The 14,347-nt window shown below is 36.6% G+C and overlaps 1 protein-coding gene across 1 annotated transcript in view; it reads left to right on the top strand.

Moving 5' to 3' along the window:
* The window catches only part of Phlpp1 (PH domain and leucine rich repeat protein phosphatase 1), a 223,954-nt gene that overhangs the window by 169,931 nt on the left and 39,676 nt on the right, over positions 1-14,347 (top strand). The window contains exon 11 of the mRNA XM_076836775.2: positions 10,995-11,195. Within this exon, the coding sequence (XP_076692890.2) occupies positions 10,995-11,195 (201 nt within the window). The remainder of the gene's footprint in view (positions 1-10,994; positions 11,196-14,347) is intronic.

Below are 14,347 nucleotides of genomic sequence, written 5' to 3'. Positions count from 1 at the left end.
CAAAAAAGGAAATGAATATTTTAACTTAAAAAGAAATTTTAGATCTTTCAGCATGTGTGATGCTGTGTGGGTGAAATAGCCAGGGAAGAACTGTGGCTCTCCCAAACTGAATTTGTTACCTCACTGTCTCCCAAGGCCTGTGTCCAGCCCTTCATTGACTCATTGTGCACTGTGTTGCGATTCCTGCCCACTTTCTCCTCCCCACCCTTAGAGTGTTGACTCTATGAAACCAGTGCCTGCTTTGCAATTACAGTTTTATCCCCAGCATCCTGTATTGTATCTGGAATTAAGGAAGGTGCTCAATAAATTTTTATTCAATGAGTAAAAAAGAACTTAAGGAATTTTAAATATTATCCATCCTCACTCCCAGTTTCATATTTTTTTGTCTCTTTTTCTTTTAAATTATCCAGATACAACTATATTCACTAAAGTGTAAAAACCCTTTGGCATATTTCTCAAGAAAATTTATCACACACACCTTTAACTATTACCTAGATCAAGGTATAAAAAATTTCTAGTACTCCTTTCCTCTTCCTTTAGTTATTTTCCTCAAAAAAAAAAAAAATTCCTAGTGTGCTTATGTAAGTTACAATGAATTACAACTGAACTAATTATAAAAAATTAATGGAATTTAAGAAAATATGGTTGTCAACTGTGTGCAGTGGTGCACACCTTTTATTCCAGCACTAGGGAGACTGAAGCAGGGGGACCCAAAGTTCGAGGCCAGTCTCAGCAACTTAGCAAGAACCTTTCTCAAAATTTTAAAAAAGGGGGATGATGAGGCTGGGAATGTAGCTGAGTGGTAAAGTATCCCTGGGTTCAATCTCCAATTCCCTCCTCTAAATATGTGTGTGTGTGTGTGTGTGTGTGTGTGTGTGTGTAATGATACTGTCAACTTTAGAATAGTGTGTATTAATCTGCTTTTCCAGAAGGCAGGAAGGTATTTGTTAACCAAATAAGAGAGATGAATCTACAGAAATAAGAAACTTTTTTAAAAAATATTTTTTTAGTTGTCGATGGACCTTTATTTATATATTTATATGTGGTTCTGAGAGTCAAACCCAGTGCCTCACACATGTTAGGCGAGTGTTCTACCACCGAGCCACATCCCCAGCTCCAGAAATAAGAAACTTTTATAAAAAGGCATATTCTGCAGCCTTTGTTTTCCAACCAGTATAGCAGTTACCTTTCTAGCGTGGTAACAACGGATCTCTCTTCTTTTTAGAAAGAATACTTTAAAAGAGCTCATTATCTTAGGCATACAGGCTTTTGAAGCAGGCAGGGTAAGATTGATTAGCTCTTTCTTTTTGGAGATACTGGTATACTGGTATTGAACCCAGGACTTCTCTACCACTGAGCTACATAACCTACCCCAGAACATTTTCTAACTATTTTTACCAAGCCACTGATTTTTAGAAAGTTGATATTAATAATAGTCCTTATTTTGGCATAATTTTTATCAGGAAAATGGTAACTTTGGAGTATTTCGTTTGATGAGTTTGGGGAAGGATGTAAACTAGTATTGACAGTAATTGAAGCAGGTCAGCCCAGAAAACATGATGTTTTAACACTAAAGTTGACTTTTTAAGAAAGAGTATGTGAGACAGGTTTCTTGCGGGCGGTTTCAGCTGTGCTTTGTTTTATTTTACGGTTCGGCACAGCAAACATCCTACTGACGCAGTGGGTTTAAGCCACTGTGTGGGATGCTGTGGGGCAATGAGAAGTGAGTCAGCATAGGTGTGACCCTCCCAAAGCTTACCCTCTACTGCAGCTTAAAGTAGCTGCTCAAGGAAGCTTAATAATTGGGTAGAAGAAACAGAAAATGATAAGGTGAATGGCATAATTTAGCCTCATGGTATGAGGAAGAACCCATTTGTGTAAGACAGAACAAATTTGCTATTCATGTTTGGCAAATAGCTTCAGCCATTAATGAAACTTTGCTTAATATTTCTTTCATTCAGTTTATTCCATAATACAAATCATAAAAATATGTAGTTGCTCCTTTTTTAATATTTTTTTTCTGACAGTAAATTAGTGTTATCAGTTCTGTGTTGGGTTATGTAACTGAGGAAAGTGCCTGAATACAAGCCTTCATAAATTAAAATGGTTTGGTTCATGCTGTCAATAAAATAAGTACTTGGAAGCCTCAAGAGAACTATCAGAAAAACACGTATTATTAGACAGAGAGTAGAAGACCTTTTGACTGTTTTTCTTGGGAGTATTCCTTTGCTCTGAATCTTGTCTACTGAAATCAATCTCATAGTTTTAAGTACATGATACTGTCAACTTTAGGATAGTGTGTATTAATCAGCTTTTCCTGGTGGCAGGAAAGTATTTGGTAACCAGATAAGAGAGATGGATCTACTTTATAAATTAGATGGCTTTTAGTAAAATCATATTTTTCTGAAAACTTGAGACCCATTGTATTAAAATTCTTATGACTTGAATCAGCAATCTTAGTTTACAAGTTTCCTGTGCATATTCATCTCTGAGTTTTGTTTATTTTGACGTGGTTTTCAAACCTGGCAGTTTACACTGTATGCATGTATTAAAATATGATCTTATGCTCCATAAATATGTATAATTATTATGTGACAATTAAAAATAAATTTTTTAAGAATAAAAGTAAGTAATAAAAAACTTTGCAGCTCAAAAATTATACATGGATCATATATTATTGAGAGGTTGTCTTTGGTTTTTGTTTCTTACAGTCAAGAGAGAATTTAGTTCTGTTGGATAAACTGGCAAATATTCTAATCTAGACTTTATTGGCTTGGATTTTTCATCATACTTATTTCTGCTTTTAGTTGAGGATTTTCTTAATGGAAACCCCAGAAGAGTTTGAGATAATTGGTTGTGATCAACAGATGGGCAAAGGAGGGGTAGGTAATTCTCTGTGGCTCACCAGAGTGGATAAGGCACTGCTAGAGGTACTGCCATCCTTCTGTTTCTTTCTGAAATCTTGGCAGAGACTCCGTGTCCATTCAGCATCTGCACGAATTTGATATAGCCAGACAGCTTCTCCCAATGGAATCACCCTGATTAACAAAGCCAAAATGGATGCTCTTAAAGGAGAGTTATAGCTCCATGTTGTGAGTGGGCATCCAGGTCTGTTTTTATCCCTACTTGGAGTAGTGCAAGGTATTCTCAGGGGCAGGAGTTGGGGGTAGTGTATATGCAAATATGGTTCATGGTAGTTGCTCATTTGTATTTATTAAATATCCCCAGAGCATTAGTCACACTATAGACCATAAGTTTTAGTGACTCAGAACATGTGTAAATATCAAAGGGACTAAAAGGGAACAGAAAATTTAGAAGAATTGTGATTGATTGAGCATGACAACTGGTGCCTTTTGGCAAAGACAGATATTTCTGGCATTTTGAAGAGCTAAGATGCCTACACTTTTTTTTTTTTTTTTAATGAAGAGAGTTGCTTTGTGACATTCTGATGTTTTAGAGCCATGGTAGAAAAAGAGTATTTTTTAAAGCATGTATTCAGAATCCCTTAGAGAATTTAAGGAATATTTTCAGAATCCCTTATAGAAATTTCCTGAACATGAATATTCCTGGCTCTAATCTAAGTTTTACTTACTTAGACTTAGGAGGATAGACTGGGAATCACCATGTTTACAAGGCTCCCCTGTTCTGGGTTCAGTCAAGAGGATCCACTGTACATAATGAAAGCTAAATGTGACAACAGGTGCTATTGCCAAAAAGCAGATTTATATAAAAGAAGAGTATTAATAGAAAAATTGTGAGTCTATTTCTGGATATCAAATATATCTCATCACTTCCTTTTATTGTGTGTTTCTCAAATATATTAAAGTAGTGGTTGTTAGCATTGTTACCTCAAAATCAACTGCCAGTTTTTCAAAACTAGAGAATCACTCAGTGGGGTTCAGAACACTATGAAGAAGATAATTTCCATCCACTCCTCAGCCCCACAATCCCTTCAGAAGGGTGGAGCTTGGGAGAACAGACAATTATGTGATCTCATCAGGGCAGGGTTAGAGTCTAGTGACAAACTCCATGTGTTGTTAACCAGAACAAACCAAAAGGGTTTAGCCAGAGGTCCCGAGCACTCCCGAGTTCAGCAGTGAACGTAGAACCTGAGAAGAGAGCAGGCATAGATTATCAGAAGAGTGCTGCCAGTGCCCAGAGGCTGCTTGGTAATCCTTACTGACACTTCCCTGATGCTCCCAAAGTAGATGAGATGGGCAAGTTTGCTCCACTAGTGGGTTCTCCATCTGTCCTCAGGAAATCACTAGGGTACATTAGAACGGGGAGGGGGGGGAGGGGGTTGTCCTGAAATAATTCTCAACTTGGTGAGAGTCTTTTAGATAGATTTTTGAGGCCTCACCCTGACCTGCTTACCATGAGGGTTGAAGAGAAGAATATGCTCTGATGAAAACTCCCTAGATGATTCTGAGGTGCAGCCAGATTCTGAGCTGCCAGCCTAGGGCATCTTCTGTGAGAACTGTTGCTCCTTTAGCAGGAGAGGATAAAGTGCAAATACAAAGAGAAATAAGTACCAGATAGCAAGCGGTCACACATTTCACTGTCCCTGCTTCATTACGAGGCTGTGTGCCCAGTAGACGCAGAATAAGAAGAAAATGGGAAAGATAAGAAGGAGCTGGCAACAGGGCCAAGGTAGCCTACAACTACCATCAAAAGCTTAGGTAGAAGTATGTAATTTGAAGGGGTAGCATGCAGAAAAAGTACAGCTACTTAGAGAAAATTGACAGTTGGTTTGGTAAAAGGGAAGAGAAGCAAAAAGGGAAAACGGAAGTTCAAAATAAAAGTGAACCAGAAGAGGACACACAGTCCTTCCCTACTCAACTCAAACAGAAGTCTCTTAGTGTGTCTTGTCTTTGCCGTGCTGACAGCAAATGACACCATTGATCTAAGCATCTTGTGAAACAGCCTGATACCATAAAAAGGAATAGGGATTGGAGGAACATCTATATTATTAACCCCTAAAATGAGAAAACAAAAAACAACATACATCGTCTGTGGAATAGTCTCCCTCAAACTATTGTGAAGCTGAAGGAACTGTAAGACAACATTCAAAACAGAATTAAATATACTCAAATGAGCTTGTTGGGATATGAAAAAAGAAAATTGAGAAACTAAGAATACAAATGGCAAACAGGAAAGAATGGAAAGACAAGTGTTTGAATTCATAAAATGAAGGAGGGTAGTGATTATCTCAAAAATGAGTAATATACATCAGAAGGTGCCCAAGGGAGAATAGACTCAAGTAAAAAATTAATAAGGGACATTAAAGAAAGGCTGAAAATGAAAGGAATGAAAATGAGGCAAAGAAGAAATAAAAAGGTAAGAGATAAAATAGTAGAAATGCAAGATAGACCAAATAGGAATAGCAGTTTTTTTAGTGAGCCCTTGAAGAGCAAAGGCAAAACAGTGGAGCACAACTAACATTCAGAATGGTAATCCAAGAAATTTTTCTATCTTTAATAAACAAAGTATCTTAAAGTACATTTTAAAGGGACTGTTGATTGAATACCTAGAAAAAACAGAATGCTCAATTCTGGTTTTATTTCAAGACTTACTTTGGTGAAACTATTAGATTCAGAAGATGTATATCAACAAAAAAGATCAAAATGCAAATATGTAGACTGTCATCAGTTTTATCAGAAACATACAAAACAAGGTAATAGTTGAGCAACATTTTTAAAAATTTGATTAAAGTATGATCCCAGATATTTATATCAAGCTAAGTATCCTTTAAGATATGAATTTTTAGAAATCTAGATGAAAATGAGATAAAGAATTTGAAAATAAAAGAATGAAAATGCAAAACTGACCACAAAGGAATAAAATGTGTATATAAGTCCTTTGAAGACTAAAGATACAACAATGGAAGAGAACTAATATTTAAAACTGTAGTCCATTAAATTCCTGTAGCAGTAAACACAAGATTTCAAAGTTTAGAAAAAAGGTGATAAGCTAGATGATAAATGCAAGGTAACTACTAGAACAAACTCCCTAAGTACAAAAAAAAGTATTAAAGAAGAAAAATGTACATTCTATAGAGAGAGAAATAGCAAATATATATAATTGTGAAATAGTAAGACAGTTGATACCAAACATCAGATATATCAATATATATGATTGAACTTAACTCCCCTCAAAAGTGGAAATAGTCCATGTTCATTACCTGATAAATGAGTGAACAAAATGTGGTGTATGTGAATTATGAATTAGATCTTAATAAAACTGTTAATTAAAAGAGAAAAAGGTATTGAGGGCGACTTCCTTACACACCATGATTCTGAAGCCTGTTCTTAATAGTGAAACCTCAGTGCTGAAGTGCAAAAAAGAAAACATCACAGTAAGTTATCGAGATGTATATGCAGAAGCCTTCAGATACACAAGACGTGGGCTGGGGATGTAGCTCAGTGGTAAAGCACCCCAGGTTAATCCCCAGTCCTCCACCCCCAAATAGTAGCTGGTTGCTGTGGTATATGCCTATAACCCCAGCTATTTGAGAAGCTGAGGCAGGAGGATCCAAAGTTTGAGCCCAACCTAGGTAATTTAGTGAGACCCTGTCTCACAATAAAATAAATTAAAATAGGGCTGGGGATGTAGGTGGAGTGCTTGCCTATCATTTATGAGGCTTAAGGGTTCACATGTACAGTACTGAAAAAAAAAAAGAAAGAAAGAAGTAGTATAGAAAATATCAGTGTGAATCAGTAACCTTAGTTAAGTTTCATGAAATTTTTGTTCCAGATATATATATCATGTGTAGTGTGTAGTATGGCTGGTTATACAAAATGCATTTTGTACTTTTAGTTACTATCATAAAAAGTTGGAAAGCCCCTGCCTTAACTATCAGCCTTGTGAAGGTAGATGAAATTATCAAAAGTGCTGTGTTATAAAAGCAACAATAAGAAATTATGATAGCTTTGTTTGATACTTCTGGAATGTTTTGAGGACAGAAATCATGGAATTGTTTGTTTACTTGTTTGTGGTGTTGTTTTGTTCTTATTATTGTTATTGGGGATTGAACCCAGGTATACTTTACCACTGAGGTACACTTTTAGTAGTTTTTATTTTTTGTTTTGAGATGGGGCCTCACTAAGTTACTGAGGGTCTTGCCTCAGCCTCCTGAGTCACTGAGATTATAGGCATGTGCCATTGTGCTTGGCTCAAGGGAATTGTCTAAAGTAGAGTTCTGCTTGGTTTGGATGGCCTTAACCATTTGGATTTTTTAATGGAATACAAATGCTAGCACTGATCTCCAGGAAAATTATTTCAATAAAATTATAAATCTATTATGGTACCAAAGCCTGTGCTCCTTTTCAGGGACAGAATTCAGGCTGTAAAATTCTAAGGCTGTATGGAAATTTCTGAAAAACAAACAGGACAAAACAAAGTAACCCAGATGAGCCAGATGAACATGGTGTGGTGTGCCAAAACAAGGGACACAGCAGTTGCTCCAGAGCAGGAAGTGGATTTGTCTCATTGCTCATGTGGGTGACATCCCCAAGTACTCTTGGACAGGAACTGTATCTCTTTTTTTTCCTGACTTTTGTACTTCCTGCTAAGAAAAGGTTTTGAACACCATGCTGTTGATTAACTTATTGTAAGAATTGAATTTGAAGAGCTGTGTACATATGATCTTCAAGTTCCCCAGCAGGTACCCTCCAGCTGTTTTGGAGAAGGGGCCTATGAAAATGTCTTCATGAAAAGGTTTTTATTTTTATTTATATGTTTTTTAAACATTTGAGTTTCGGAGAGATGTGTTAGAGAATAATAGACTGTTGCAGTTGATGGAATTTGGAATTTATTTCTGGCTTTGCCACTAGTTACTCTTCAACCATTGCCAAGCAATTTGACTTTCTCAGCTTCAATTTAATGTCTTCTTTAAAATATGAGGGATTACCTCTGGAAAAATGAGAGAATCAGATCAGATAGAAAATAGGGAAAAGCTGTGGTTTCAACAAAGTACCTCACAAATGAAAGAAGCATTGCCATTTTACTGCTTTTTCCTCTAATAAGAAGAGTGTTGCTTAGTGAGGATTATATGGTTGAAACATTTGTTGGCATATTAAACAGCCTTTTTATACAGTCATTACAAAAAAAAAAAAAAAGAAAAGAAAAGAAAAAAATCTGTAAGGGAGAAGCTTGAGGATGGTTATTGCATCAGTGACTTGTGACCAAACCCAGTGCTTTAGGAATGTTGCTTTCTTCCAGGGTTGAAGACAGGGAGTGGGATTATGGAGCCTATCTATTGAGTAAACTGTTATCCATCTGTAAAAAATTTGTACATCTTAAGTAGTCATTGATCCTGGTGGAAGGATGACACCTAATCCACTAAATGGTTTACTTTGTCTCTTCCTGAAGCATTGTAACATAGAGGAAAGACTGTTTTAAAGGATGGGTATTCAATTTAACTTTCTTGAGTTCATCAGAATTGAAAAATCTTGTTAGTCCAATTGTTTGCTCTTGGACTGTTAAACATGGTGACTCGGTCAGACTGCATGCAGATCAGATGGCATCCATGTAGTTTCAGTTAACTTAGTTTCATTTCCTGGAGAAGTACAATGCAGGATTTTTTTTCCTTTTAATTTACCATTAAGAATATGTAGTTCCTTAAGTATAAGCAAATTTCAGAAAGAGGAGAGGGTGAGAAATCATTTTGGAAACTTATTTTCTTCCCTTCTTTAGATGTTACAAGGGGTTTTCAAAGTCCTTAGACAGCTTTAGAGGTGAGCATTGATTTGTCAATATTTTAAAGACAATATTTTGGGTTTTTTTCTGGCTTAAAATTATTCTTCTCTTGTTTTATGTCTTTACCTATTTCCCAGAGAATAGTATTTTTATGAGGTTGCCAGATGATTTCCCAGCAACCCCTAGTCCAAGATATTTCAGGGCAATAAAAATGTATTTCTTATGTTTTAATTTATTCTAATTCTACATTGAAGAAATTTTTAACAGGATATTCAAGTCAGGTGGTTAAATGGAGCCTGAAGACACAGGTTCATAAAAATACTAAAAGAACTGAGGTGATGAAACTGGTTTCCTTCCTAATGCTAAACCATTTCAGAAATTGTATGAATGACCTTTATTTTCTTCTGTAGCACACATGACTATAATTTCCCATGACTATTTATGGTCTGTACAGCCCTTCTCCAACTTCCCTTTTTTTTTTTTTAAATGTCAATGGAATACGTGTTTCTTTAATGGAAAATGTTCTATTTTGGGGAAGTAGCTTTTCCTCAGATAAGTGGTGGAGTTGGTATGTGTGTGTAAGCGTGGGGAGTGTGCAAAATTATAGAGTGTTAACTTAGTAGATTGAGAGCTTGGGATGAGTCCTGAAGAAGACTCCTAATATAAAGCCTTCTTTTAATCTGAGATTAAAATAACTACTTGGTGTTTCCTTATCCATCCTTTTAAAGGAAGATTTTATTTTATTTTTTTTTTCTTAACATGCGGCAGAACAATCCTAAATCTTTGCTGAAAGTTTAAACCCAAATGATTTTGAACTGAGAATGGTGTGGAAGGCAAGGCAGGCGTGGCCTGGTGTCACAGTGAGCCTATGCACCGAGCACTCATCCTTTCCTGTTGCTGCAGCTGTACAGTTGGACACCCTTCAAGGTGGGAGGGCCACCTCTGACTCCCAAACCATGGCCTTCCTGACCCTTTGGAATGATTTAGAACCTGACCTCAAGGATTCTCGTCCAATTCCCAGATATCGTTGTGAATTTCTATGTTTTATAATAACTGGAAGGATTTTGACAGTTTTAGTTATCTTAGGAGTAAAACTGTTCTTTGTGTTTTATCCACTGTTCATTTCATCATCTGGAAACTGTGGCAGAACATATATTATCTTGCTTGTTTGCATTAGTACACACTTTATTGAAGTATAATATAAATATAGAAAAGTAACCAAATCTTAAGTGTAGCAGATGATGACTTTCCTCAGAGTGACACACACCCAGACCCATATGGTAGAAACATTAAGGAACCCCTCCCGGAAGCTGCCTCCCTCCACCTGAGTCACCCCACCCTGACTTGTGTCTCAGGAGATTCATTTTGCCTGACTTTGGACTTTATAGTAATAGAACTATGCAGTATATCCCATTGTGTCTGGCTTCTCTCAGAAGCTCAGCCTTTCATTTAAGAGATTCATCATGTTAATGCTGCGGTTGTAGTTCTTCTTTCTCACTGCTGTGTATATTCCATTATTTTACTCCAGAGCACATTACCTCATGCAGTTATGAATGCATGGCAGTACCATGTGGTTTAGACATTAAGCTGAAAAGGACTTATTCACTATGTGGTTTAGTTGTATTGTGATCTAATACAAATTGTTTTATTACTTGAAAAACCCCTTTATTTTAAAAATAGATAATTGTTTTTCTCTTCCTTAAATCAGATTATTAACTTTATCTTATTGCTTTTCTTTCTACTCCCCACAAGCTATAAAAATAATCACTTCCTCTTCTTTGTGCTTCCATTAAAAAAAAAATTCTCTCTCTCTCTCTCTCTCTCTCTCTCTCTCTCTCTATTTATTTGTTTGGTACTGGGGATTGAACCCAGAGGCACTCTACCACTTAGTTACAGCCCTAGCCCCCTTTTTACCCTCTTTATTGATTAAAGCTTTATGGTTATACATAGTAGTTGGGTCCATCCCAACAAACTCATACATGCATAGAAATCAATTTCAGTTCAAACTTGTGGTCCTCCTGCTTCAACTTCTGTAGTCTCTGGGATTATGGGTCTTTGTCACCACATTGGGCCAATTTGTTTCTTTTTACAAATTGTTAGTAACTATTGTGTTCATCATAGACAATGGGTCAGGGAGTCACATCTACTAAATTGAATTCTTTAAAGCCAGTATCTGTCTTTTCATTATGTTTCTAAATCCAGTACACCTGGTATCAGGCAAGGAGCTTCGTTTGCTGAGGCTTTTTAACTAGAGCTCTGACTTATCAATGGGGTTTTATTGCATTTTGTCATTGTAGCCTGAGATTTCTGAATGCGTCTGCAAACAAACTGGAAACCCTTCCTCCAGCCACACTTTCTGAAGAGACAAACAGTATCTTACAGGAATTGTATTTGACAAACAACAACCTTACAGATAAGTGTGTGCCCTTATTAACAGGACACCCCCGTCTGAAGATCCTTCACATGGCTTATAACCGACTTCAGAGTTTTCCAGCAAGGTAACGGAGGGTTGGTTGTAAAGTGGTGTTCTTGGTTGCATTTCTACAAATGAATTCATAGGAGGGGGAAAGATACAAGCTGAACTATTTCACAGGTAATATAAAGCTTGTTTCTCCCTCATTCGTAGTTCTTTTATACAAGCTGTGATGAGCCTTCCCTAAACAGAAATGTGTTAGTTTTTCTAACATGAATGTGTCCAAAACTCAATGATTATAATGCTGTTAAGATTTTGAAATAAGGTGTGTTGTTTAGTAGGTAATGTGTGAAAATCAGAATGTAAACTAGGACCTGAAAATTCTTCACTAGGTACTAGCTTTTGTATTCATGTTCATGATATAAAAAGCAGTGAGGGACCTAGGAATGTAGTTCAGTGGCAGGGTACTTGCCTAGCATGCTCAAGGCCCTGGGTTTTATCCCCAGAACCACTACCACAAAAAAAAAAAAAAAAAAAAAAAAAAAAAAAAAAAAAAAACACACACACACACACAAAAAAAAAGTGGTGGGTAGCCTAAACAAATATAGAAACTGTGACATTACAAATCATAGCTCTCAGAATATTCCATTTTTTTATTGTCTTCTTTTTAATTTCTAATTTTGGGGGAGTAGTGGCAGTGTCTGGCTTTGAGTGAATCTACACACTGAGCCTGCCATGAGGACTTACTCCACTTCATTTCATTGACGTTTATCCATCTAACAAGTTAGGACTTGGAACACATACCCACACATCAAGAAGCAAACACTAACCCTTCTGGTATTTTGCTAGTAATTGCATCTCAGCATTAGGGACCAAATAAAACTACCAGCACAGCCTCCTTCTGCTGCCACTAGGGCTACCAATCTATTCAAGACTTTGCGAGAGGAGGAAGGCCCAAATATGTGGTGACTTCAGGTATTTCTTTGTTTCAGTATATTTCCCCCTCATTTGATGTTGATGATTAAACTCTATTAGTTATGTATACTTTACTGTGGAATGCAAAGATAATATTTTTGGAGAAAAATGGTATCATATCAATGAGTTTTATTGCAATGAGGCTTTGTTACATATAACAATAACATATCTATCTGAAAGAGTTAATCATCCTATTTCAGGTGGCAAATACGTAAATCCTGCCAGAGAAGTGAGCATTACATCTAATTCTTAAGCATATCATGTCCCCCATCCAGTGCTCCCTGCCAGGTATAATTACCCACCCTAAGTGCAGAGAAGTTTTTTTATGCACTTTGAAAAATTTATCTTACTCTAATTTCTCTGGGGGGATGTGATTTGGTGCAGTAGCTCCCCTAGAAGACCTGAGCTCAAGAGCCAGGGCTGTGACTCTCTTTTCCTTCCACTTCATGTCATATGTGATCTCTGTCCTATAGTAAATGACATTTAGCAAATTTGTTACATTTAGCAAAATCACTACCCCATGGTAGTCATTGTTTGACCACATTCTTTCTATGTTGAGAAATGGAAACTTCTTTGAGCCTGATTTTTCTTCCTTCTGTCATTTTTTTCACACTCCATTAACCAGTGGTTTCTCTGTATTTCTTTCAAAATATAACGACAACATATTCAAATAATATTCTTATGAATTCAGGCTGTCATAGATGGATTACTTCACAGTCTGTGTGTTAATGATGTTTATAATGTGTCCTGATAGGCTGTTCAGTGCTTACATAAAAAGACTTGATTTTATAAGGTAAAAACTTAGTTCCTATTACATCTTAGGCATATATTTGTTTTCAAGATAAGCAAATAAGGTGACCTTTAATATTTGAGTAGTTACAGAGAAATATAGTGCTTTTGCTAAAATAAAAATTTTAGCAAAAAAAGTGTGTTGTGACAAATGTAACCATAACAAGTAGAAAAGATACTGATGACTGTCAACTATGACTCCAGTTGCAAATTGATTTATATAACTGAGGAATCCTGTGATTTTTGGAGTCCCCCATCACAAGGGGTAGAAAGTGGCTCTGAAGAATAGATGATGTTTACAGAGTTGGAGCTATTGTTTTGTCCTCCAAACTTGTAGAGAAGGCACAAGACCCTAATTCTCATATTTTTCTTTATTTAGTTATTTCATTAATTAAGATTATAGATGATGTTTGAATGATAAAAAATTATTGAATCAAAGTATTAAATTACATTATAAAATGTTACTAAGGTAAGGTTAGAGAGATTCCTTCTTTGTGGATGTGTAGCAAGAGTTGAAAGAAATTTCTTTTGGGCCCAGTTTGAATCCAGTTTGAATTCAGGCCCTGACAAATTATCAGAATGACTTTGAACATACCCCTGCTCCTCACCACCACCTTGTGATCCTGAACAGTGTCAGAGAAACTCTGGATGTGGGGTTTGAGGAGGAAGCCATATCTTTTTTTTTTTTTTTTTTTTTTCTTTTTGGTACTGGGGATTGAACTCAGGGACACTAGATCACTGAGCCACATCCCCAGCCCTATTTTATATTGTACTTAGAGACAAGGTCTCACTGAGCTGCTTAGCACCTCACTTTTTGCTGAGTCTGGCTTTGAACCTGCGATCCTTCTATTTCATCCTTCTGAGCTGCTGGGATTATAGGCATGCGCCACTGTGCCTGGGGGAAACCATACCTTAATAGGAACTATTGCTCTGTTCCCACATCACTTTGGGTTTTCACTGCCTATAGGAAGAAATCATACACTCAAACTAAGCTTTCTTAAAAGCAGTTATGTAGATTAATGCTGACTTTTTACCCATTTAAGTAGAATTTTCTTTGGAATTCAGATTAAGCTACCTAGCAAACTGATTGTTGCCAGGGAAATTTAATTTACACACAGATTTTTAGGAGATAAAGAATATCACTGTAGGGCACAGTGGCACATGCCTGTAATCCCAGCAGTTTGAGAGGCTGAGACAGAAGGATTGCAAGTTCAAAGCCAGCCTCCGAAACGGTGAGGTGCTAAGCAACTCAGTGAGACCCTGTCTCTAAATAACACACAAATCAGGGCTTGGGATGTTGCTCAGTGGTTGAGTGCCCATGAGTTTAATCCCCAGTACCAAAAAAACAAAAACGAAAGAACATCCACTTTCTTTTTTGTTGCCAAGTTTGAAGAGTTGAAGTTAAGTTTTTGTTCTATAATAGGAAAGGAAATGACAAAATACTTCATAACCAAAAACAATGATGAAAAAATT

This window comes from Callospermophilus lateralis, chromosome 17 (assembly GCF_048772815.1).
Source record: "Callospermophilus lateralis isolate mCalLat2 chromosome 17, mCalLat2.hap1, whole genome shotgun sequence".
In the NCBI taxonomy this organism is placed as follows: domain Eukaryota; kingdom Metazoa; phylum Chordata; class Mammalia; order Rodentia; family Sciuridae; genus Callospermophilus; species Callospermophilus lateralis.
The sequence above is the reverse complement of the archived record's forward strand: the minus strand, read 5'-3'. Positions and strand labels throughout refer to the sequence as shown.